We start from the raw sequence: 25,456 nt of genomic DNA, 5'->3' as shown, positions 1-25,456 counted from the left end.
ATTCAAAAAATGTAGGAGTACTACTGAATACCATGCAACTTTCATCACCTGCGAAGTCTGTTTTTTTTCTCCATCAGTTTAGAAAGCAAAGCCACCATAAAAAGGGCTCGGCAATTTCTCGTGTAAATGCAAACACTACATATCTAAAAAATGCATCGTTTTCAAAACAGTAACACCACCTATACTTGATACAACTCTCTAGCCTCTCCAGTGGCTGGGAAACAGAATCTTTCTTAGATATTAGAGGGAAACTGTCATGTGTTTCAGTACGGCTATAATCAGTAAGTAAGGAGTTGCAACTCTTCTATGGGTCGGTGGGTGGAATTTGGCTGTGTGCTTTAGGACCTGGAGGGGGAGGATTCTTCCCTTCTGCCCCTGGATACCATGGGCGGACCCGGCCTGGAAACAAGATTCCTTTGCACAGATTTCATGCTCTGACAGCCGGGCATGAGAACTCCTGCAACAGTCTCATACACTTCTGTTTCAGACCATTAACTTGAATATTCACACAGAGCACATCAGCACCCAGGGATATATTTGCAAGAGGTTGGAGGATACCGGGCTGGATTATTGAAAGAGCCTAATAAGGTAAGATAAAAAAAAAAAGTTGTGGGAGTAAGGGGGGAAGGGAGGGGATCAGTGCAGTGTTCAGTCGGTGGGAATTGCCCAGACATGTGAAAAGAGGCCACAAAGTCAGATTTGTGATATGCACTCAGAGATTCTTGTGGAGATAGAAGCAATGTGCCTTCACGTTGTTGGAAAAGTAAGTATATGAGTAAGAAAAGGAAGGGGAGGATGTACAAGTATGTTGCACAAAATTCAGACAGTTCAGACGTAAAGGGAGGTGGCTGCAACTTTTGACCTCATTTCATCTGTGACATGGGACATCCGTCTTTCCTTTGTCTGCATATTACAAAGCCAGGTACACATTTGCCAAAACAAAGTGTCTCTTGTGCAAAAACTGCGCAAGAGAATATCTCGTCATTCATTTATAATAGTCTCATGCCTGATTAAATGAACTATTTGTAGCTGACGTGACAGACTTGAAAGTAATGTATTACAAAGGACATAATTTGAGAGATGTAACGTTAGAAACTGGTTACGATCCACGGACAGTCCTGGAGAACATGGATAAAAATAAATGCAAACCACATCAACCAACGTTAGTCATGGGATCATTTAAAGAAACAGAGTACGATTTTCAAAATGTCAGATGCGGTGTCACTTTTCCAAATGCTCTTAAGACCACATCATCAGTATTAAAGAGGTGTATTCATCAGAAACACAGAAAACAGCCTTCCTTAAGTGGTGATTTAAGCCTTTCTAAAAGTGATCTCATTCATTCACATGGAGGTGAGCCTGTAAAAACATGCCTTGGAAGCTGAGGAAATGAGAGTTTTGAAAAACTGATTTTAAAAACCAACTCATCTGTCTGTAAAGAGTTCAAAATATCACTTTAACTAGCTACCAACAAAAAAAACTCTTCTACTTAAAGCACACATTCCCTCTATATACGTGGACTGGAAATAAAAAAAAACAAAAAACAAAACAAAAAAAAAACTGGTATGGATTCTGCTTGTGTCACGTAGTCACTTCATCCACATCATGAGGAGCCAATCAGCAGCAACCAGACTCGTGCCTCTGTGGAGAGTTATGGAAATCTTAAATGTTTTGTGTTGCCAAGACGTGGAGCTGACCAATATTTTGGCTCACACACTTCCTGTTGCTGCCTACGTGGCTGTTATGTAAGATAGTCTTTCCTTGAGGTACTGGGAGAGATCCCATGTGAGTGCCATGGGTTCCCCCCTGTAATTATCCTTAAAGGGTAACTCCACCAATTTCATTTTAACATTAAAGGGTGTCAACAGTTGTTCTGAAACTGTCCATAATGAGGCCAACAGTTTTATAGGAATGCAACGCCAGACCACTGGACTGCTTATCAAGAACTGGTGCCTATATTACCCACAATGCAACTCAGTACTACTTTGTTTCATATGGAGTAGTACTCCGCAAGACCTGTAAACACATTTTAACAGATATAATTGGTGGAGTTACCATTTAGAAAAACTGCCCTGAAAACGATGAATGTGTCACAAGATGAGTTTGGGAAAGTGGATCAGAGGTATTTTAAACTCAAATCAACTCTCAGCCGATGATGTTAATAACTGTTTTTTTGTCTTCATGTCTTTACAGGTTTTTACTGATTAGTATCCCACCATGTGGGCGACAAACCTGGTAGCCCTGCTCCTCCTGGCCACTTCGGCCTCAGCTGCCACCGCGGCTTCAGCAGACAAGGTCCTGAGTAACCATGCCACCATCCTTGCGGACAACAGCGCAAAACTGGCTTTCAGTCTGTACCAAAACATGGCTAAGGAGAAGAATGTGGAAAACATCCTCATTTCCCCTGTAGTGGTGGCCTCCTGTCTGGGTCTGGTGGCTCTTGGGGGTAAAGCCTCGACTGCCTCCCAGGTGAAAACCGTTCTGAATGCGGCAAAGGTTAAAGACGAGCAGCTGCACTCGGGTCTGTCTGAGCTCCTGACGGAGGTGAGCGACCCAAAGACCCGAAATGTCACCTGGAAGATTAGCAACCGCCTGTACGGACCCAGCTCTGTCACCTTTGTGGATGCTTTTGTGAAGAGCAGCAAAAAGCACTATAACTGCGACCACTCCAAGATAAACTTCCGAGACAAGAAGAGCGCTGTGAACTCCATCAACGAGTGGGCAGCCAAGTCTACCGATGGCAAGCTGCCCGAAGTCACCAAGGACGTGGAGAAGACTGATGGGGCAATGATCATCAATGCTATGTTTTTCAAACGTAAGTCTGTTAAAAAAAAAAAAATTACATGTGGAGTATAATTCCTTTAAATGCCATCTAAAGTAATGGAATTGTTTTTTGTCACACAGCTCACTGGGATGAGCAGTTCCATCATAAGATGGTGGACAATCGTGGATTCATGGTGTCCCGTGGCTACACTGTGTCAGTACAGATGATGCACCGCACAGGTAGGTGGAGACGGTCTGCTCAGAATTGAAAGTTGTTGTCATGAAGTAAACGCACATGTCAGGATAGTATAAAATGTATAATTTCTCAGTGCGTCTTTAACCACAAACATTACGGTGTGATACAGTTTCTTACATTCTTGTGTTTGATTTTGTTTTACATGACATTACATTCAATAAGATGACGCACTTATCCAAAGTGACATACTATGAGAATATTCTAATAATAAAAAATAATATAAAATAATATAAGAATATATATTTTTTTAAAAACTAAAAGATGATTAATCAAGAGTGTGGGACCATACAAAAATAATATGAAGCTTCCATTCTTTAAATAAAATTTTTTTAAAAAAAAATGTACCTCAAGAAACAAGGCCGGTGCCACCCTGGCTCCCCCTTCTGGACACAACCCTGGAAAAATGCTGTGTCTGAAATCATTCTCTATTTACTATATATTTTACCCCTCGCAATTTTCTTGAGCGTCTGAATTTATGCAAAGAGGAACTGGAACTTTGCCCTGCAAGAGCTGCTTCACCACAGCTTTCCATGATTACATATTCATGCCCTATGCTGGTTTAATGTAGATGTGTAACCCCTTGTTCAGTTTTTTAAAGATAATCTATAAAAACAGAAAATGGTTCACGGCATGAAGCTTGAGCAGCTCCGAGAAGCGTACCGTAAGCGGAGATTGCTAATGTGTAACAAGGCTGAATCTGTGTCCTCAGGTCTCTATGACTTCTATGATGACAAAACCAATAAGCTGATCATCATGAGCATGCCCCTGGCCCATAAGAAGTCCACTGTGGTGTTCATCATGCCCCACCATGTGGAAACCCTGGAGAGGCTGGAGAAGCTGCTGACCAAGGAGCAGCTCGATAAGTGGATGGGCAAGATGCAGAAGACTGCAGTAGCCGTGTCTCTGCCCAAAGTCAGCATGGAAGTCAGTCACAACCTGCAGGTAAAAGACATGAAAGACGACGACACCTCTCACTCAACTTCTACTTGAACTCTTTCTTATAATATTACTATTATAACTGATTGACACCGTTTGCTGCTGCCCTTCAGAAACACCTCGGGGAGTTGGGCCTGACAGAGGCGGTGGACAAATCCAAAGCGGACCTGTCCAACATCTCTGGGAAGAAGGACCTCTACCTGTCCAGCGTATTCCACGCCTCCGCCATGGAATGGGACACCGACGGAAACGAAATCGACACCAGCGTCTTCGGCACAGACAAGCTGAAAAACCCTAAGCTGTTCTACGCCGACCACCCTTTCATCTTCCTCGTGAAAGACCAGAAGACTAACTCCATCCTGTTCATTGGCAGGATGGTCAGACCGAAGGGCGAAAAGATGAGAGATGAATTGTAACCGCGTGTTGACCTGAGCAGCTAAAAAGTTAAATCCCCTTACTGTACGTGCGACTGTATATTTTCTCCTGCATCGGGCCGGGAGGAGTGAGAAGTGAAACGTTCATTTGAACAAGTGCAAGTGCATTCCTTAACGTTACATGCCAGCCGCACACAATACATTCCACTACATGACTGAAAAAAAAAAATGTGTTTAAACATTTTGTCCTAGTGAGCAAAGCATTGTGCACAGCCGTCATGTTTATCTTGAAGACTATTTGATATAACTACGTGGCTTTTCTTTATGTATTGGCAGATCAAATTATGGACTGAAGACTTACATTAAGTATGCTTTCCATGGTTCTCAGGAGAACCAGAATACCTCTGTAACATCATCATTAGTGTCAGCACAGTCATTTCTGTTGTTAAGTCTTAACCATATTTGTAAAAAAAAAAAAAAAAAAAAGGTGTTCAACAATCTTATTTTTGGAGAGATTTCATGGTGCTTGCTGTTTAATTTAACACATTGTATTTTAGTTTATCAAGTATGGCTACATTGTATTGGTTAATTCCAAGGATCTGCCTATTCTTTGCACTGCTTTCTACCACAAGCACATTTTTTTAACCTGCCTTGCTTTTTATTGATCTACCATGAATGCACTGGTGAAACACTGGCAAACAAACCAAATTATGGCTGGTTCAATGAGGACTGTCTTGTTAACAACGTGTGCTCACACGTTTTTTTGCAATTACAAAATATAAATGTGACAGGTTTTTTTTTTGTAATAAAGTTCTGAAAGAAAACCTAAAAGTGTCTCCCTTGTGCTCAGTCAAACCACTTTGGCTCTTGGCCCGTCAAGCTGAAAATATGTTCACAATTGCAGTTTAGCCTTGGGCAGCTCTGTTGTAGTCTGGCCTCCAGTGGGATTTTCCGGCTGAATGACACGACAACATTCCAGTGAGGGAGATTGTGTTCCCTCCTGGACAGCTCTACTTCAACAAGGAATACGATAGAGTTGCAGCGGTGTACATTATATGGTAAACATAGTGTCTTAATCGTTTAGATCCCAGCAAAATATTTGGGTACATACACAGATGGGTCCTGCAGCTGTTTGCAATGAGCAGCAGTCTCTAAATCCTGCCACATGAGTGCTTGCAGTAGGTCCGCAACGAAAACCTTTACAAAAAAACGGTGAGCGATGGTTCATTTTTTTAATGGGAAAAAAAGGTCCAATAATAGAATAGAACCATTCAATTCATTTGGGAGAGGAGATGATTAAATGGGAGATTAGCACATGAAGATGAGAGAGTATTGTCATTGTTTCACCACATTCTGGAAGCTTTATTGTGTGAGCGTGTCTGTTTAACGCCACCTAGAGGACATCGGGTTCTATGACACACAGTGATTGTTTTTCATGTGAACAAATTGCACGATTTATACAGTAATGCATCACAGAACATTTATCATACCGTCATATTTGCTATCTTCGGCTGTGTTAGACTAATACATGCAATCGTAACTTCAGTCTTGGAGAACTGCAAGATGAATATGCAATCTGAATAGTTAGATTTAATCAAAATACTTAGAAAGTGTATAATAGACGTTTATGAATGTAGGCCTCCATCATCATCAACTTTTCATGCTGTAGATATTAAATGCTCTTTAATAGTGACAGCCTACTGTAGAATGGTGTGACGTTTACAGCCTTGTATCTAACCTCCTTACAGCGAAGCACTGTGCACAGTTCATTAGTCAGCTGCCATCAGGTGAGAGACAGTTATATTTACATCCAGTTCTGCATGTGTCATCATCTTGACTGTACTGTGATGTTGTATGCTTGTTGTACAGTGTTCCTCTTTTTTTTTTTTCTTTTTTTTTTGCCACATGACAATTTTCTGTTGGATGATGGCTGATGTGGCAATAAAGTACTGAGCTGAAACAGTTTGTTTTATTGGTTGCTTTGGTCTGCTGTACTGTAATGTATGCAGTAAAAGAACCGCAAGGGCGCCTGTGTGTGTGTGTGTGTGTATGTGTGTGTGTGAGAGAGAGAGAGAATGTGTGTGTCTGTGTGTGTGTTCTATCTTGAAGGGGGTTGCTTTAGGCATTGCTAAAAGAAAAGTCTATAAAATGAAAAAAATTAATGCGATATACCCACGACCGTGATGAATCCCTTTATTGCTTGCTGCCATTACTGTTTTTATTATTAAGGTACTGGGTTGTGCATAATGGAACCTGGTATGCAGGTTTGAGCTGATGCACTAAATAAACAAAAACAAAAAAGACATAAAGAGAGTGTTATTAAAATGACCCACATTTTCATAGCATTTTAAGTATTCAGTGAGCAGAGTTAGCACTTTTTAAGCAGACTAATGATTAAAAAATACTAACACCCATGCTCTGGCCATAGAACGAGCTAATATGTGTGTAATGACGTGTAGCTTAGCTGGCCGAGCGACACCCTTTGTCGACCTGGCTGGGTGTCACCTCCGGCGGGGAGGAGGGCGGGAGGAGCCTCTCGCTGTGATGGGACTACAGATCCGTTAGTACCCACAGCCTCCTCCTCTTCCATCATGGCTCCCTCGATAGACAGGCAAGGATACTGGGGGCGGCCGACCTCAACGCTGGACTGGTGTGAAGAAAATTATGTCGTCTCCACCTACGTCGCGGAATTCTGTGAGTAAACGCAATTGCGTCGCTTGTGGCTAAAAGCGGTGACTTTGTAGGGCCGTTTCGGGAGACTTTGGGGTGGACGGTCGGCACTGTTGGACGCACGGTCGCCCCTGAATAACGTCAAACGTGAAGCGGCAGCGAGCGGAGCTGGAACAATAACTTGATTTATGTTGTCATGTTAGCTCGGCTCAGGTGAGTCCTCGGTCCCTCGCTAAAATGCGAGCTAAATGCTAGCATTAACCCAAATGCAGCTGCAGTGAGGAAGGCGACGGGCTGTCCGCCGCGGAGACAGAGCCAGTGAACCTGCTCAGAGTCGGGCTGTTTTGCATAAAGCTTTATTGGAGGCTACTATTCCGCACAGTGCAGCGAGCGTTAGCTAACGTTACCCTGAACACATCACACTCACTGCAATTACCGCCAACTCATTTGTATCTCAGGTCGACTCTGGACTCGACCGTTTCCCCCTCTTCGCAAGGTGCATTCGTCATTAACGGCCACCATACGAAAGTTAATAAAACATTCCCTTCATACTAGAAGGGCGCCCCGTCGCCTTGTGTAAAGATAAAAAACTGGTTCCTCAAGAACCTTTATCTCAGATTTAATCGTTGTTAATGTCAAACTGTTCAAACAGCTGATAACTGCTGGACTTTAAACAGAAAGTAGCAGACGCTCCAGCTTTCACTGCTGAAACATGGTTTCCTTCAAAGGCATTTAGCCAAACTAGACAAACATTCCCCATTAAAATCAATACGTATTCATTGTTGTGCATGCAGTTTCAGCTGTTGGAAGTTAACCAGGCTAGGTGTACAATCACTATTTGCACTACCAGTCCCCTTTCAGCTGTGATTTATACACCCTACACGCAGTCCCCGTACGTTCACTGTAAAACTGAAGACAATCTGATTGCAGCTCAGGTTTAAATGTATGTTCAGGACCGTCCAGCTGCTGTTATCAATGGCACAGAGGCTACTAAATGAAGCAACAGTTAGTCCAAGGTGTACTCAAGCCAAGTGGGTTGAGATTAGATTACCACTCTTTCATCTTCTGTGCCTTTTGTCCGCGCTAAGAGGACTTTGGTGATATGCACTTAATTTTATTGCCGTACAAAGTCCTACTTCAAGCCATTAGTTGTGGACTATGTGTTATATTTAGTAGTGCTGGGCGGTATATCGGTTCACACCGAATATGGGTGTATATTTTTGTTATGAATTTGTAATACATCCCCATACTGATGTATCTGATTACACAACGTTCGGAACGCTACGGTAGGTGACACTGTTTCAGACCAGACCCTTTTCAGTGTTGCGCTTCTAAACAGGCACTTTAAGACAGCGAGGCATGGTGAGGGTAAACAGTATTACTCTGGTGTTACGTCACGGTGAAGATGGCAAGAATAGACATTGCAGTTCATGACTTCATCCGCGGATATCAGGATGAGCAACTGGAGAGCCGTTGAGATCCGGGAGATGCTAACATCTCCTCGGTCTCTGTAGCTGTCAGGTTGTTGTTGTAGCAGCAAGCTACCAACGGTCGCTACCCCGCTAGCAACCCAGTTCTAAACACCAATGGGGTGCAATGTAAAGCTCTTATTTTGAAGACTAATTCGACCTGCTTCCTGTTAGCTGTCTCTTGCATGAGGCAGCTAACACGAGGCGCTCCGCTGCACGCTTCCTTTAATAGCGGTTTAACATCTGCGTGTGTTTGACTGAGGAGGCGAGAATATGGGCCACGGGTCTATAATTGAGTAAATTTATCAAGTGTCGCCACATTTCTTCCGATGCATATGTTGTACATCACTCTTCACGTCCAACTTTGTGCCCAACGTCACATCACATGTTCATGCTTCCACCAGTGGCGGCTTTTTGGGAAAGAAGGAATATTAAACTTCCCTTTTAGATAGACAGGGCGGCAGAGTGAAGCCTTTACCTTGCAGAAGATGTCCGGCTTTCCTATCTTAAAGGGGCTTATAATTCCTCTCTCAACCAGTAGAAAATGCTGTGAACTCCTGATTATGCATGAAAAAAAAAATACTGTTATATACCGTGAAACCATTAGAATTTTGAAAAATACTGTGATACCGCCCAGCACTAGTATTTAGCACACTGTATACACTATTTTCAGTGAAATATTTGTCATCATTGTCACTGGTGTGAATGCAACTAATCTATCAAGGGTTCTGACAGTTGAAGCTGTTGACATGCTGGCCCAGCGAGATAGTTGTTTTCAGCCACAGAAGAACTGTTTTGGCACTCTAACGTGATTCAGGTTACAATGGCTGGAATGTGGCATTGTTCCCGTGGTAAAGAGACACGGGCATGATTTTAATCCTCATTTGCTGTGTGTGCATTTGTGCATGGTCAGTCTTTTAAAAATACAGGGAACAGGCGCCCCATCACATTCAGATGTTTGCCTTTGTCATTGAAATGTGAAAAACAAAACACTCCCGTGCAGTTTTACTGTTGCTGTGTGCTTTTATTTATTTATTTTTTCAAGTATATTTTTGGTCTTTTGGCTTTATTGACAGAACAGCTTGGAGACATGACAGGAAACAGGTTGAGAGAGAGCGACAAGCACGTGCAATGTTATCAGTAAGCAATAGGGATGTCCTGAGCCGATCTGCTGGATTGGGATTGGGGCAGATATGGGCATTTTTCCACTCATCGGGATCAGCAATTTTGAACGTGGACCCAAGCCCTTTTTTTTTTTTTTTTTGTTTTAATCTAAGTCAAAGCACAATTTGTGGCAGAATGCAGAAGAATAAAATGTCTGCAGTGTGGAACTAACTTAAATTAAATTAGAAAGATAAACCAGTCCAGCGTCGACATGTAACATCTGCAATACGACTCTTTCGTAAGGGGGTAACAGAGATCTGCATTTAATACTACACATCTGGTACCATAGAATATTACAGAGAAGGTAATTCATTGCTCTGGATAACCAGCTCATCTCTGTGGTACAGGATCTGGGTTTTCTTTATCTCCTGGAGTTTTGGAATTCCCGGTATGCCCTATCATCTCGGCATTACATTACATTGATTCCACTATCGAGTTACTGCGTGCCGGTATGCTCAGTTCCATGGGTCTCATGCAGCAGAGTAAAACAGGCAATTGAGGAGATGCTGAACACGTGTGAAATAGACTAGCAACGGGCCGATGCCATTTTACATGACAACGTAAGGAATATGAAAAAAGCAATGAATGATGTCACTAAGGACTGGTAGATTAAAGCAAAGTGTCATGTTGGCTTTGAAAATAGGAGTTAGCAGTTATAGTCTCTACCTGCTAAACATCCTGATAAGCCTGATTGTTTCCCACACCTGAGATAGTACATCACCACACCCAGAAGAGCAAAGTCAGGATCAGCATTTCTGTGTGGGCCTGATGGTGTACCAATGGCGTAGTAAGCACACAGCGATGGCCTAGGGGAGAGAGGTTTATATACACAAACACTGACACAGGTTCAACAACCACTTTTACAGATAAGGCTGAAATGTTTTGCTCGAGGCAGATTAACAGTAGTTGTTGAGGTCTTTTTGACCTCAATACGCCAGGATTTCTCAGCTGTTTTTCAGTTTTGAAAGCAGACATGTCCAACCAGAATTTCAGACTGCAAAGTTGACAGCGCCCTCTCAGATCTTGGCTGATAAGCTGGGCTTGCTGTAACAGTTATTTGTTTTTGGCTGCAGACGTTAGCTTCAGGTGAAAATGGCTATGGTTTATCCAGTTCGTTCATAAAGTTCATAAAATCCCACATGGTGATGTCTGTTTAAAAAAATAGGCTGTAAGTATTATTTTATCACTTGCAGATGATCTCTGCCTCCCTCTGACATAGCTCCTACGTTATTAATGCTAGCGTAACAATTCAAAGCATGGCAGCAACATCTTGACATAACTTTATTGTCCAGCTGACAATCAACAAGCAACAATCAGCAAGTTGCAGATTCTCAGTTAAGCTCTGTGTCTGCAACGATGCGGGGTCTTCCACGTCCGCATGGTGATGCATCTTGTGAAATTTCCAAACTTCTAAAATGAGTGCTACAATACATCAAAGAGTTATGGCTGCAAATAGCAATTATTCATATGGTTGTAAAATTAGCCTATTTATTTTCAGAAAACTGAAAAAATATTATTACTTAGAATGTAATAATAGTTAATCACAGTTTATAGATTATACATAGTAGTTAATTGTAGTGTGAGTCACATATCATCTTATGGTTATATTTTCCAGTATTTTGATTACGATATGCTATAGATATTTATCTATATACAGTATAGATAATACATTTTATTTTATATATGTTATATTTTATTTGTAATTTCGATTTCCTCTCATTTCTTATTTTCTATTGTTATAAATTCTCTGTAGTCTGGTAACTGGAGCAATTGTAATGTAACCCGGTTTCCCCTAAGGAGACCAATACATTCTTTGTTATTCTGAAAAATGCATATCAGAATATTCCTGAGTTGACTTTCAAGTTATTTTGTCCAACCAACAGTCAAAAAAATTATGCAGTTTGTTTTAAGGAAAGCATTAAATTATTTTATTTCAGATTCTGGAACAATCAAGATTTAGGCCAGGGGGCCATGTGACTTTGTCATATTACGTGGCAATAAATAATATATCTATATATTTTTACCATCATCACTGTTTTGGGCCTACAGTAATTCTTGCATTCTCTGACAGTAAAATTGCATGGCCTACACATAGAATGATCCTGCTTGATTAATATCATTGTGTCTTATGCTCAAGCCCAAGGGTTAATTGCTGTATGTGGCTGTTTTTAAATGTAGGCCGCTATTTGTTATCAAATTAGGCTACTTTTTATTTTGTACATTTTCACAAACCCAGGGAGGTCTCAAGTAGGTCTTCATATATAGTTCTGTATTGCTACTCTATTTCTGTTTTTTTGTAGGTGAGTTCTTTTGTTTCAAAAATACACCAAACCATGGCGTCATTGAAAAGGAAATGCAAAGTTCAAGTACCTTATAGCACAAAAACCCACTGCAGAGTTACTACATTGTGTGAAAGTATAAATTAGGTTGCTGACCACTGGCTTAGGCAGTCCTGCTTGAAAAATTACCAACGTTTAACTGTTTGTCAAATTAGTTTTGGATTTATTTTGTGTGGTTTAATTAAAAAAAAAAAAAAAAATTTAAAGGATAAGACGAAGAAGAAGGAACAAAAAAGTGTAATTCAAGTCCACATTTATCCATTACCTGTACCTATTAGAGCAAACCAAAACACTACTATATTAGCAGTATTTTACAGTACAGTACAGATGTACAGTAATTCAGGTTTTCCTGTGCCGTGAATTCTATTTAATCGTACCACAGGGAGCCTGTTCATGAAACAGTCTTAATTCAATACCAGTGCCTTTATATGGTTTTCATAAGTTAATGAGACCTGCAGCGAGAAGATTATGATGATGATGATTTTCCCTCCACACCTGTCTTCTCTCTGATTAATTAGCCCAGCCCCGTTACCTGAGTTCTCCCCCAGTTTGCTTTTCCCCCCACGCCTGCACTGCATCTTCCTCATTAGCCTTTCCCTCTTTCCAGTGTTTTTCCTTTCATTTCCCAGTCCACCTTACTCCTCATCCCCCTCATTAGGTTTGCCTGTTGGACTGTCCGTTCAGTTCATCCTGTTCAGTTCTCATCCTCGCCTAATTGGTATGCTGCTTTCCTGCGTCTTTTCCCCCGGTCATCATGTGCTCCCCGTGTTCACTTTGGATTAGGGATTGTTCACCGTTCCATCATTCCCTTCATTTGCCAGCTTTTTATTACTGGTCTCACTGTTTGTCTTCCTTGAATTTTTTTTTTGGACTTATAATCAGCTTTTATTAAAGCTCGCTTTGTGTGCTTTGAGTCTGCCTGCTCCTGCATCTGCATTTGGTTCCTGTTTTTGCACTTGTGACGCTGCCGTCTGGTGGTAAAGCACTAAAACAAAGCTCGATTTGTTTCGCCATTGACATCTTTTGTCTACATGAGCAGCCAGAATCAACAAAATTCCCCTATAGCTGTAAGCAATACAATAAAAATGATTGTAGGGAGGCAGCAAAGCTAGCAGCAGAAGTGTGTCCATGAAATCCTGGTGCAGTCATGGATCGGGTTTCTGTAATTATATACTATTCATACTGTTATAATGATCACAGCATGTAACCCTGGTTGCCCTACTGAACTCTCACTGCTGTCATGGCGTTCCGATATTGCACAGGTCATGTCGTCAGGTTCTAATTTGTCTCTTGTCTTTTTGAACAGGGAACACTGTCAGCAACCTGATTATGATCCTTCCTCCTATTTGTGGGGCCATCCAGACGTTTCGTGATGGTCTCGAGTTTCGCTATGTCTGCTCTTTCCTCGGACTGGCAGGTTTGTCCATTGAAGACACAAAATACTTGGCTCTTGATGTTACTGAAGCAAACTCAGCATTTGTTCATTGTAGTTATTTACGACAGCTTTTCCATTTGCACTGCATTTACTGCTAATACTATCGATTGCCAACACATGAGAATGTCCTGACTTTCTGAACAACATTTTGTTTTTTGTCGCCCAGCTGTTGGTGTTGGTTCCTGGTGCTTCCACATGACGCTGATATATGAGATGCAGGTAGGCTGCAGTGTTACACTACAATCTTAAAATGTAAACAAAGTGTACCATAACTTCTTGCATCCATCAGACTATTGGGAAATATTTGCAACGGAAATATCAGGTAAAGTTTTGTTGCCTAATGTGATGTTAAGTTGTGCTGAAATGGTGTGATACATTCCATGTTTTCTCTGTATTTTTTATTTGCAGTTGCTGGACGAGTTACCAATGATTTACAGTACATGCGTCTTTGTCTACTGTCTGTAAGTGGCTCAGCCTTTTTGATTTATTGCCCTTGAAGCACTTAGGATTTGCAGACATGGAAACAAGTGTGGCTGTAAAATGAAACCCTTACTGATCTCTTAATCTATTCCAAGAAAGTACAGTGTGTCACCTTGTTGCTGTCGTGTCAAGGCAAATATTGATTCTAAACTGAGCTCAGGTATCTCTTTCCACTTCCCATATTCCATACCGTTGAAAGAAATGGCAGGCATGTCTCCCAGCTTATCATTACTGAAAGTTTGGCTTGGTGTGTATCAGAAAGGGGTCAAACCAAGCACACAGCTGGAGTGGATGTATTGTAGACACTAACTGCATATTTACCCCTTTTGATTCACAAGAGGTCACATAATTTGGTTGAGCAGAGAAGTAAGCTTTTTTGGAGCAGGGACAAGGACCTCTCTTCAAGTAGTAAAGCAGGCAGCAAGCACTTACTTTGGTGAAAGTTAGCTGGATGCAGTGCAGCAGGACATGGCTTATTGATCATACCCCTGGGAGCACAGCTCTTAAAAGAACAAGAAATTGACCCAGGCTCCAAGTTATTTAATTATCTTTCAAAGCTGGCCTTGCAGCCTTACAGGCTAACTAAACGGCCTACCACCCATTTACACCTGGCCATAGCATCTGGCAGGGCCAGCTTAGAACATGAGTGTGTGTTTGAACTGTGAGTATGATGTTTATTTGTAGATGGGTCCTGTGTCTGAGCACATGGGTGAGCACACTGGTGGTGACATCTAATTTGAACTCATTATCCATGTCAGGGTATTGCAATGCAGCTGAATTCCTGAGTTTGTGGCTTAGAGTCCTTTTTTACAAATGGAATATGCACACACATAGAGAACTCAGATAGCCCAGGTGCTTTGAGTGGAGAACGTCATCACTCCAGCTCCAGGCCACTCTGAAATCATGTTCTAATTGTGAAAAAAGTGAAAAAGAGAGGCCATGAAACAAAAATTGTGTATGGAGTGTAAAGGTCCTGTGTTACTCATTTAATCGTCCATCATTGTCTCTCTGTTCTTTGCATTTGTTTCCTTTCTTTCAGATATGAATGCTTCAAACAAGAGAACACCATCAGCTTGTTTCCTATTGCATTGTTATTGATCTTCAGTGTCTCGGTCACTGTGGTGAGCATCCACTTTCATTATAACAGTAATCATTTACTTTGATTCACGTTGTAAATGAAGCGTAGCTTAGCATCCTATCATCCTGAGTGTTTTTTTCTGTATGTATTTTTGCAGGTATACTTGCAGTGGAAGGAGCCTGTCTTTCACCAGGTAAGAGTGCTCTGCGTTATGCTCCCTTGGCTCACATTGCTCATTGTTTGCCATTAGGGCACAGTGCACCTTGAGTCATTTTTACCTTGTGTAAACATTGGGCCGCCCAACACAGCATAAAACACTCAGTTTTGTGCATGCTGGTTGTTAAACATTACGTAGTGTATACAAAATGCAACATGTAATCATATTTTAGTCTTCTGCTGTTCAAACAAGTTTTAACATTTCAAAAAACACCGTACTAAACCTTTGGCTCAGTGTTGAACCCTCAACTATGGAATGAAAAAGTTTATGTTGCCAAGCAGGAGAATAATCCCAACACCAACCAGGTAGAGTAACAACATAAACATGTAAAGATAAGCACAGTGTCTGTACCTGCTTGGAGTTCACATTGTGTGTTGCTTAACAACAGTAAGGACAATGTGACAAAGCTGCTTCTGTTTACTCTTTGGAGCTGACTCTGTTTACTGATCACACTCCTCTATGGGGGTTTATAACGACACTGATAATGTTGTCCCTGCTGGACCAAATGAAACAAGTGCATAGTTTGGCTGAATTCAATAACTTGATCTGATTATCCGACTCAGTGATTCAGAGGAGATTAATCAAATTTTGTATGAAAGATTTTCTTAGTGTTAATTCTGCTTTATTCATTTTGTAATGTATCAATTATTCCAGAGAGAGGAAAACTAATACATTAAGATAAAAGGTTGCCTGTTGAAACCATTTATCTTGCAAGGCTGTTAGAAGGCTGTGTTGGTATTAATCACAATGTACAGCTTAGGCTGCCTGGAATTCAGCAATTAAAATACTAGACGACGGTTTGAAAATAGTAGTAAGAATTTGTGCACCACTAGACTTCGAGGTGTTTCAGAGCCAAATATAAGTGATGGTGTCTTCTTCTAGGTCATGTATGGTGCTCTGGTTGCTTGCCTAGTGATGCGATCTATCTTCATTGTTACATGGTAAGTTTGCCTCGAGCACCCTGCAGTTAAAAACATGGAATGGTGGTTCATTGATATTCCATGCGGTAATGTCTTGCTTGTGTTTGTTTTTGTTTTTTTGTTTTTTTTGTGTGTGTGTTAGGGTGTACCCATGGCTCAGACCGCTGTGTTACACCTCTTTAGGAGTCTTTATGTTAGGTTTCCTACTGTGGAACATTGACAATATCTTCTGTGACACATTAAGGTGAGTATTTTGGAAAAATTGGGGTCCTTTTACGTTTGAACTATTTGGGAATTCTACTGTTTCTCACATTAGTTTTGTTATTAATCAAAGGTGATGGCTCCACCCTTTTTTTTTTGTCGTTCAGAGCCAGTAGAAAAACACTTCCTCCTGGAGTTGGAGTAGTTACACAGTTCCATGCCTGGTGGCACATCTTCACAGGCCTTGGATCCTACCTGCACATACTTCTAAGGTCAGTAACGGGAGTAGGCTAAGTTGTGTTTTGTTGTGGTAAGACATAACAGTTTGCATTAACATCTAATGTTTTTCTTTTAGCCTGCAGATCAGGTCTACCTACCTCAAGTACAGACCAAAAGTAAAGGTATGTGTTGCCCTTAGCCTATGTTTAGTTTTCATTTAATTACATTTATTCATGCACATATTTATTTGTCCTCTCTTAACTTTGTCCAGTTTCTGTGTGGAGTTTGGCCCACACTACACATTGAACCACAGAAGACGAGCTGAAAGGGAGGGGCGGGGACCAGCTTAAGGATGGTGACTGCCATATCCAGACACCATTGGCACAGGGACCTGCCAGTGCCCGCTGCTGGGGAACTCAGCCCACAGCTAGGAGCAGGTGGACCCCAAAGCACCACCCCAGGGACCCTTCGGTTCTGCACTGTGGGGATTTACTAAGTACAGTATAGCACTGAGTCCAGTTTTAAGAAATGGAAGATTTTGTTTTTTTCATTGATCATAATTTATTAGACTAGTGTTTTGTCATTTTATTGATGTGTAATAATTTAATTTGCTCATTCATTTCAAACTGCAGATATGCTGTGTACTCCACTGCGGTGGTAAATGTTAAAGGGGATTCGAAGTGCCGTATCGGAGGCAACTGGTCTTGTTTCGGTTTCTTGAAGACGCAACATCTGCCATCCAAGAGGCTTCTTCAGTTCTAACTAACAGTTACGTTTTCTCAATTCTAAACGTCTTCAGCAAACTGAAACACGTCCAGTTGCCTACGACACAGCCTTTAGAATTACGATGACCTGGATGACTAAGAACCTTCATCAACGTGTTGAAGGGGATGTTATCTTAATTAGGGTTTGGGAAAAGGGAAAATGGTGTCCTTGATTCAGAATCCACATTAGCATAATTATTGTTGTATGTTTGAGTCTGTGGATGTTTGTAATATATTTAAATGGCTCACCAAACAAAAGTATAACTTAAGACTTTCATGTGTAATTTCACAAGTAGCTGAAGGAGCTTTACTTACAACGCAGTGTTGTTACATCTCTTTTCAAGGAGGATTGTATTGCTTTTGGATGTGCTCACTACATATGGGATAATAACTGCTTGCTAGAGCGTGAAAGTCATGCTGTGTTAGTGTAGCTCAGCCGCCTTCAGCCGATGGTTCTTCATTTGCTTGCCCACGGGCTTCGTTTTTTACCAGATATTTTCCTATCAAAACATGCCAAGACTGGAGTGATTCATTTATTATTTGTTTTTTGTTTGTTTTCTTTAAATGCCAAACTTGCTCTGGGATTCAAAATTGTAGTCTAATGTGTGAAACATGCTTATCTTTTACCTCGTGATTATCAAGCGAGAGATGCAATGTCTGTAGTTTTGTTACACAGCCTCTTAACACTGGATATAGATTTTGCTTTGGAAAGGGTTAAATTTTTTTCCCACACGCACAAAGCAAGTTGAGCCACTTTGTACATCTCAAGTTTCCGTGGACAGATGAAGCTTTTAGTCTTCGAAGTGGAATTGCACAATACATTTGTGCTTTGTGAAGGACTAGAATTTTACAGTCACCCCTCAAGCCCACAGGGTTTGTTGTGTTAAAAATTGTGAAACCCCTTTTGTTGGGATTTGACTAGCATGTGGTGCGGTCTGATGAGAAAAAAAAAAATACTAAACATGCAGAAACATAACTGTAAATGCATCAGCTTAACTCGCCAAGATCTTTTTTGTGTACACTACAGCTAGCGCACAGGGTAGTCGGAGTTAAAATGCGTAGTTGAAACCCAGCTAATGAAGCCAGCTGACAAAGACAGCCTGTTTTAAGAGTAACATTTGCTATTTGTGATCTTAAGCCTTCAGTCAAAGGACCAAGGGGGTGAATGGAAGATGTCTGAATCATTGCATCTTCATCAGCTGCAGGGAATGGGATTCTAGACTCAGCCAGTTCAGTCGGCTTTTTGTCTCCTGCCATGTTTCCCTAAACCTCCTTTTATACATGTACTCTAGAGGGCAGTAGTTATTGTAATGCCCTCCCTCCTTATTAGAAAAATATTTGATTGAAGTCCATTGTAGATGTCCCTTTATCTACAGTACACTAGTCAGTAACATATCCTACAATACGTTTTATCTATTACACTTATCACATTTAAGTCCTTTTTTTTACTTTCATCTATTAAAGAGTATTAGCGAAGAGTCAAAGGGCACATAGTATGCTGTACACCTTGCAGAGGAATGTCATTGTAAAACTGTTTATGACGCAACCACTAGGTGGCGTCATTTTCCAGCTTATTTCAGACATTGCCAAGCATGCCGTTGTGCATTTAAGAGTGACTACTACCTACCTGCTGTGGGATCTTTGCCTGAGCTTTCTTGTGCTGCATCTGTGGTGTGAAATGAAGGCCTTCTCATTTACAATGTTTGTTTTGCTGCTGTGAAATTGTAGCGATGTACTGGTAACAATAGAACCTGGAGCTTGAAGTAATGGTGGTAAATTAGAAGATGGCACAACATATTTGTTAGTGGAGATATGTGTAAGTGTGTGGCCTCCTAAACTGCTGTGTGCCGGACGATGTCCTGAGACAACACAAGCTACATTCATGTTTCATTATGCCTACATGGCTGTGTCTGTGTGACTCCCATATGCTTGGGTGTAACCTTTTGAGTGATCCCAGTGTTACAGTCATAAGCACATAAGCACAATGTATGAAAGAGAAGTATTAACACTGTTCAGATGTCCGTGTGAAATTCGTAAGTGTGTGTTTCTTGAAATCGCTGCTCGTCACTGGAGGTGAGCAGAGGGTGCCTTATTGTTATCCGTGCAGTGTAATCCAAGTTGCCTTGATGTTCATGACAAACCAATCAATTCTTCCCTTGTGTTGTTCAGTGTGCCCTTCCCCTGATTATAAGCAGTCAAAACATCAGGAGGACAAACCTTAACAGCTTCCTCCGCAGAGTCTGTGCCTGATTATTTGGCCTTCCATTCATTTCATGTGTCCAACATCCTAGTTACAGGTTGTTCTGATGATGTTAACTGTGGCTGTTGGTGGTGATATTTGTGTGTCGAGGCCATAAGAACGAACTCTGCCAACACATTCGTTGAACTTTGGTCGTGTGCCAGTCTTTAATGACGTCCCATATCGACAAATAAAAGAAAATGTCTGACAAGTTGTCTACGGAGGAGGGAACTTTATTCTGTCTCAGTCATTTCCTTGAACTCATACTCTGTTGATCATTCCATGATCATATATGGTTTTGGACAATGGCTTGAATGTGAAGTGTCAATAACTAATGGGATACTAGCTATGAGTCATACATTATTTATCTACTTTTCTGAGCATCATATCAAGTTAATCCGGCGTTGGCAAGGGTTTCAACTGAACTGCGTCACTGCAAGGTGTGGTACTATGTACCGGTTGTGGAAAAAACACGCTGCACACTACAGGCGTTGGCAAATCCTTCTGATGATCCACTGGCTGCCATGGAAACGGAGTGGTGGTTTTCTGTTTTCATTCATTTCAACTGTAAAACTGGCATTTGTGCAGATATTCCTCAAACAATTTTAAATTCAAATACAGTTTATTTTCATGAATGGTATGAAAAGGTGTGCCAATGGCAAAGCTAATTATATTCTGATTATTATTGAATGATTATATTGATGATCACAATATTAAAAAAAAAACATTTTAAACATACAGACATTTCTCTCAGAGCAACGTTTTTGGTTTTTTTTGTTGTTTTTTTAACATTCTTTTTATTGAACATTTTCAAACATTAAGGCAGTCCAGTACAGTGTACACAATTTATAATATGCAGCAGATCCAAAATACATTAACAGCAGCAATCACAGTCTAGGTTTCCAGGTACTCCAACACTTTATCAAACTCTGCTGTAAACACGTCATTCTGACCTTTTATCTGAAATCTTAGTCTTTCCAAAGAGATATAGTCGGATATCAAAGACTTCCACATATGTATTGATGGAGATTCATCTCCTACCCATTTGTTCATAACGGCCTTTCGGCCCAACATAAGCAGGAAGTGTATAGTGTTCTTATGTGATCTTAGGGATTCAGGGACATATCCCAACAGACACAGCATTGGATTGGGCTGTAGTTGCCGCTTAATTATCACATTAATCTCATCACATACAGATTGCCAGAACCGTTGAATTTTCTCACATTCCCAGAGGCAGTGAAATCTTGTCCCTAACATAGTCTTACATTTTGGGCAGTTTGGGGAGGCCCCAGAGCAACGTTTTTAAACTTGCTACTAGAGAAAATATGTAGGAAATGTGAATTGTACTGATGTACAATTTTGAACCACTTCACTCAAGTCTATCCATTTTAATCCACCTTAAACATCTGCTCCACTACATTTCAAAAGGCAACATTGTACTTCCAACTACACTACATTTGTCTGACTTTTTATACAAACATTTTACACAGATTAACCATGATGAGCATCAAAAATGAAATATTTACATAGACATTTTTTCATATAAAACACATAAATGATGCTCATCATGACAGCGTGCCAAAATGATCTCAAAATGCAACGAGAATATACGTTCTCAAACTGTCTGTCATGGATGTGTACTTTTTTTTTTTTTTATATTTGGAGTAATAGTTACAAATAGTATACAAAGTATGGTAGTTAAAATGAGCTCCACCAATACCAGCTGCAACATAAATAGTGACTTTATTCTAATAATAAAGTCACTTAATGCAGTGCATGGTATGGTATGATTACCATAACAGGGACTCTTCTTGTGCCTTTATACTACAATATGAGTACTTTATGTTGCTATTATTTTTATACTATGTATTTAAAAAAAAAACAAAAAAAAAACAAGCAGGGCTTTTACTTGTAACAGAATATTTTCACATTTGTGATATTGCTATTTCAATAAAAGACTGAAATGCTTCTTCCAGCACTACATCAACAGAGCCTCCTGAAAAAATGACTCGCTCTCGCTGATTGTATTACACACAGCATTGCCACACTGCCCACTCACCAAACAGCGCAACCACTCCTGTGAAGAGGTTGAGGAAAGGCATTTTCGAGGAAGTGTAATTTTTGCAACAGAAGACCATGAAAACCACAGCAAGTGGAAGGCTACTATCATGCATCTGACACAGCTCTGACTATGCGTCACCCGGACTTTTCAATCGAGGATTCCGCTTCTGACTTGCTCCTTTTAGTCACTGAGTTGTTTGTTACTCACATGGCTTCATCACAAAGGTTCGCCCTCAGGTTCCCAAGAAGACAGAGATACGCTGTTTGTATGCTGCATGTGTAGCAGAGCATGTTGGGACAAATACCGTTCGCCGACAAGCCAAAGGGACTGAGCGGGAAGGCGACAGTGTGAAAGTTATTGCCGCGCGCTTCGAAAGTGAGGCTCTGCACATACGGATTTCTCTCAAACTGAACTTACTGGAAGGTTCTCTCACTCCACGCTCCTACTCCGGCCTTCTTTGACAGCCTACTTCCTTTTGAAATCAAATGAAAAATGGCTGAATGCCTGCAAAATAGCATATAGACTTTTACAGAGACAACCCTTCAAGAGATTTTTAATATATTAATTAAACTAATTGATACAAATTATTCCAGTTTTTAATTGATTTATAGCTTACAAATGAATTATTATTATGTTATAAAGTGGAGGTTTACTCTTCAGTGTTTTATCCAATTTATATTATTACTGTTATGTGCTGATTTAATATCCTATGCACATGAAATACCGGTATTACTGATATCGTTGCTGTCAGACAGAAACCTGTTATTTGCAAATTTGATACATTTTTTTCATAATCGATTTTACTGGCTACCCATAACATCTGTACACATTATTAACCACTGAATGTATTCAAAGAGCTTGTCTCCAGCCCGGCCTCTTGCCTGATGATACACGGGGGAGCATGGGTTCACAACAACCGCAGTTGCTGTCGTCAATCGAGATCTATTGCATTTTTAATAACTACGAATTTGAATAAATCACTTTTAGGTTGCACACTAATGGTTGAATATGTCTCAAAAAAATAAAAAAATAAATGCAAATCCATTTCGGTTTGATTTGCTTGTAGGTGTGCAGGCTACTACAGAGTCACATGTAAATTCAGTGGCGTATTTTGAAGATAGGATGTTTCCGCCCGGCAGCGATGATATGCTCCAAACCACAACAAAACAGATAGGCTACAGCTATAACTCACTGATAACTAAGACAAATGACTTTTATCAGTTCAACTGGTGAACTCGACCGTCTGGCGTACATGCCACCACAAACTCCAGGTGCTCGTGCATGGCTGTAGCGCTGCCATGAAATGACAGCTGTGTTCGACAAAGTTTGCACATCACATATTTCGCAGTTTTATTTTCAAAATGTTCCCACACTTTTGGCGGGTAGGGTCTCGCTTTCCTGCTCTCCTCAACACGTTTTGCCATCATTCACATTCTTCTTCTGCTGCTGCTGCTGCTTCATCTTCTGCGGAACCGTCTTCTTCTTCTCGGCCACACCGTGGTGCGCATTCTCGTAACGGTGCTAAAGCAATTTGCTCCCGCTCAAATCTTTGAAAAAAAAAAAAAAAAGTGTAATGTAATTGATTGCGTTGACTAATCGTTGCAGCCCTACAATCAATCAGTCAGTCAATTTCTTTCCTTAACATCCAACATAAAGCGTTCGGGAGAAAGATAGTTAAATGTTGAAATGTCCCTGTTTAAGATGCCATGATTGCATAAAGGTTTAACAAATGTCAGATGATTAAAATGGTCACGCACCACTAACAGCGTCTTTCCACATTTTTTAAACATACAACAGACCAGCAGTTTAAGTTGGAAACATTCAGGCAAAATTTAAAGACATGGCTATTTCCCACGTTCAAGGGCAACAAATTGCAACAGATTACGACATGAGGCGCTCAGAATCAGCTAGTTCAGGGTTTTAAAACCAAGCGTAAATTATTTCTATGTAAAGAGGCTCTGTGGAACTTTGTTGGAAGCCAGTTGATTATGTTATGTTCACACCCACTTCTGTTTCTCTCAGAGCGAAGGGAGGCACTGAGACGAGTCACTCGACAATGTGCGTGAAGTCACATCCTCGCAACTTCCACAGAAAACCCAACTCGATTCCTTCACCGAGAAAACCACAGTCCAGCAGCGATAAAACAACCTCTATCTCATCTTAAATTGTTGAGTTAAATTGCTACAAATTGTCACACAGAGCCCTTTTTTTTAGTGAAATGGAAAAACAGATGAGTGAATTTACATAGAAAAAAAAAGTGTTTTTATCCTGTGTCAAAATTGTGCTCTGCCAGCAAAAGGGACATTCGCGAACATTTCAAACAAATCTACAACTCGGCTTTTCAAACCCCTTACGGAATCCTGCCTGAGGTTGTCTTTCCCTAAGATTTCAAAATGATTTGCATTTGTTCACTGTAAATCAGTCAGCAGTAATACTCAAAACACAGTGCAGAGTACACTTAGAGTGACGCATTATTCACCTGTTGCGTCTTTTAATAACTACAGTCGTAGTTTTCCAACAGCCGGAGGACTTAAATCATGATGTGTAATGTGCAGCAGGTACAATGGCACACATGTACTGTATCGGTGATTGACGGTCAAGGTCTTTTGACGTTTGTCAGTGTACTGTATGGACAGAGAATAACTCCATCATCTATATGCAACATTCCTCTCTTGGTACAGTAAACATTGCTACATAAAGACATTCTGATGTCCCAAGTGCTGTTATTGTATAAACACAAACGCATCTGTTCACTGTCATTTCAATCAGGAATTTGGTGTTGGTGTAGTTATAGGTATGCAGTGGACACAGAACTGTCATTGCACATCAATCAGGATTGGTATGATACACACACACACACACACTGTCAAACAGAGTTTGTAGAGAGATGTATCCCGAGCTCTACAGAGATCATAAAAAACCAAAACACAGCGCTCGTAAATCCCTTCAGAGTTTTCACACCTGGCACAGCGCCATATACTCGTCTGGCAAAACATCACTGGTTTATTGAGAAAAGGAGGAAAACACGTCTTCAGCATGGTGACCAATCTGTAAAAATCCCCTTCCTCCTCCAGCCACCTGCTATTTGATCAGCAATCTAGTCTTTAGTTTTCCGTGGTTTAAAGTAATTCACCGTTTCCTCCTCATGTTTACTGGAGGCGGAGGTGATAAACATTTGGCACATGTGTTTTCAAAAGTACTGTACAGTTGAAGCACAGTGCAATGTCCACTTGTAGGTTTGACAAAAGCATTAATATCTGGGGAAGGAGACCCATTACTTTAAATCATCAGCAGGTATTGCACAACTCCACTCATGTCACGTTCAGGGTTTAATTGGGAACATAAAAATCCAGCCTCAGCCTGCGGGGACAGCAGGAAGATGCCGTGAGTCAAATGTTAAGCTGTGTCCTAAAGAGTCATAATGAGCGTCATTAGTAGGTTTTTTCCAGTGATCCCGCTTCCTTTGACTCAGGGCTACCCGTATCTAATGGACATTGTGATTAGCCGTGTTTAGACATAGAGTTGTGTTCATGGTTCAGGTGTGTTTCCCAGCTGTAAAACACAATTCATCTGGGCAACACCTTGTCAGCACTGACTCATGTTGGCAATGCCCGAGTTGCTGAAGAGGCGGGTTAGCAGAATGAAAGCAACAACAGCGAGGCTGCTGGTTTCCATGCCTCTTTTATGTTACTGTGCATTTGAATGTACAGTAGTATAGATACGCAGTTATTCACTGCAGTTATGTCTATGCACAAGAGTTATATTCTGACATTACTCTAGGTTCCAGCTGCTTGCAGATTTCATTGTAATCGCGTTTAGTTTTCTCAGGTCAGCTACTATCATGGTGTGTACATGTTTATTAGGAGAACT

The 25,456-nt window shown here is 40.8% G+C and overlaps 2 protein-coding genes across 2 annotated transcripts; both read left to right on the top strand.

Moving 5' to 3' along the window:
- The first annotated feature begins 385 nt into the window (after positions 1 to 385).
- On the top strand, positions 386 to 5,160 carry serpinh1a (serpin peptidase inhibitor, clade H (heat shock protein 47), member 1a). Its single transcript, XM_037120787.1, has 5 exons — positions 386 to 588; positions 2,194 to 2,815; positions 2,905 to 3,003; positions 3,729 to 3,961; positions 4,069 to 5,160. Exons 2-5 carry the CDS (start codon positions 2,218 to 2,220, stop codon positions 4,369 to 4,371), a joined length of 1,233 nt encoding a protein of 410 aa, XP_036976682.1. The 5' UTR covers positions 386 to 588; positions 2,194 to 2,217; the 3' UTR covers positions 4,372 to 5,160.
- Positions 5,161 to 6,584: 1,424 nt separating this feature from the next.
- On the top strand, positions 6,585 to 19,755 carry acer3 (alkaline ceramidase 3). The gene is made up of 11 exons (XM_037119962.1): positions 6,585 to 7,023; positions 13,278 to 13,388; positions 13,573 to 13,625; positions 13,815 to 13,867; positions 14,926 to 15,007; positions 15,122 to 15,157; positions 16,064 to 16,122; positions 16,244 to 16,345; positions 16,470 to 16,574; positions 16,658 to 16,703; positions 16,793 to 19,755. Exons 1-11 carry the CDS (start codon positions 6,921 to 6,923, stop codon positions 16,844 to 16,846), a joined length of 804 nt encoding a protein of 267 aa, XP_036975857.1. The 5' UTR covers positions 6,585 to 6,920; the 3' UTR covers positions 16,847 to 19,755.
- The last annotated feature ends 5,701 nt before the right edge of the window (positions 19,756 to 25,456 follow it).

This window comes from Acanthopagrus latus, chromosome 13 (genome assembly GCF_904848185.1).
Source record: "Acanthopagrus latus isolate v.2019 chromosome 13, fAcaLat1.1, whole genome shotgun sequence".
In the NCBI taxonomy this organism is placed as follows: domain Eukaryota; kingdom Metazoa; phylum Chordata; class Actinopteri; order Spariformes; family Sparidae; genus Acanthopagrus; species Acanthopagrus latus.
This window is presented reverse-complemented; position numbering and strand designations above follow the sequence as displayed.

Excerpts from the sequence above, each read along its gene's own strand:
- acer3 (XM_037119962.1), top strand. The coding sequence starts at position 6,921 with ATGGCTCCCTCGATAGACAGGCAAGGATACTGGGGGCGGCCGACCTCA. Across the intron at positions 7,024-13,277 it reads CACCTACGTCGCGGAATTCT|GGAACACTGTCAGCAACCTG; the intron begins GTGAGTAAACGC and ends CTTTTTGAACAG. Across the intron at positions 13,868-14,925 it reads TGCGTCTTTGTCTACTGTCT|ATATGAATGCTTCAAACAAG; the intron begins GTAAGTGGCTCA and ends CCTTTCTTTCAG.
- serpinh1a (XM_037120787.1), top strand. The coding sequence starts at position 2,218 with ATGTGGGCGACAAACCTGGTAGCCCTGCTCCTCCTGGCCACTTCGGCC. Across the intron at positions 2,816-2,904 it reads CAATGCTATGTTTTTCAAAC|CTCACTGGGATGAGCAGTTC; the intron begins GTAAGTCTGTTA and ends TTTGTCACACAG. Across the intron at positions 3,004-3,728 it reads ACAGATGATGCACCGCACAG|GTCTCTATGACTTCTATGAT; the intron begins GTAGGTGGAGAC and ends CTGTGTCCTCAG.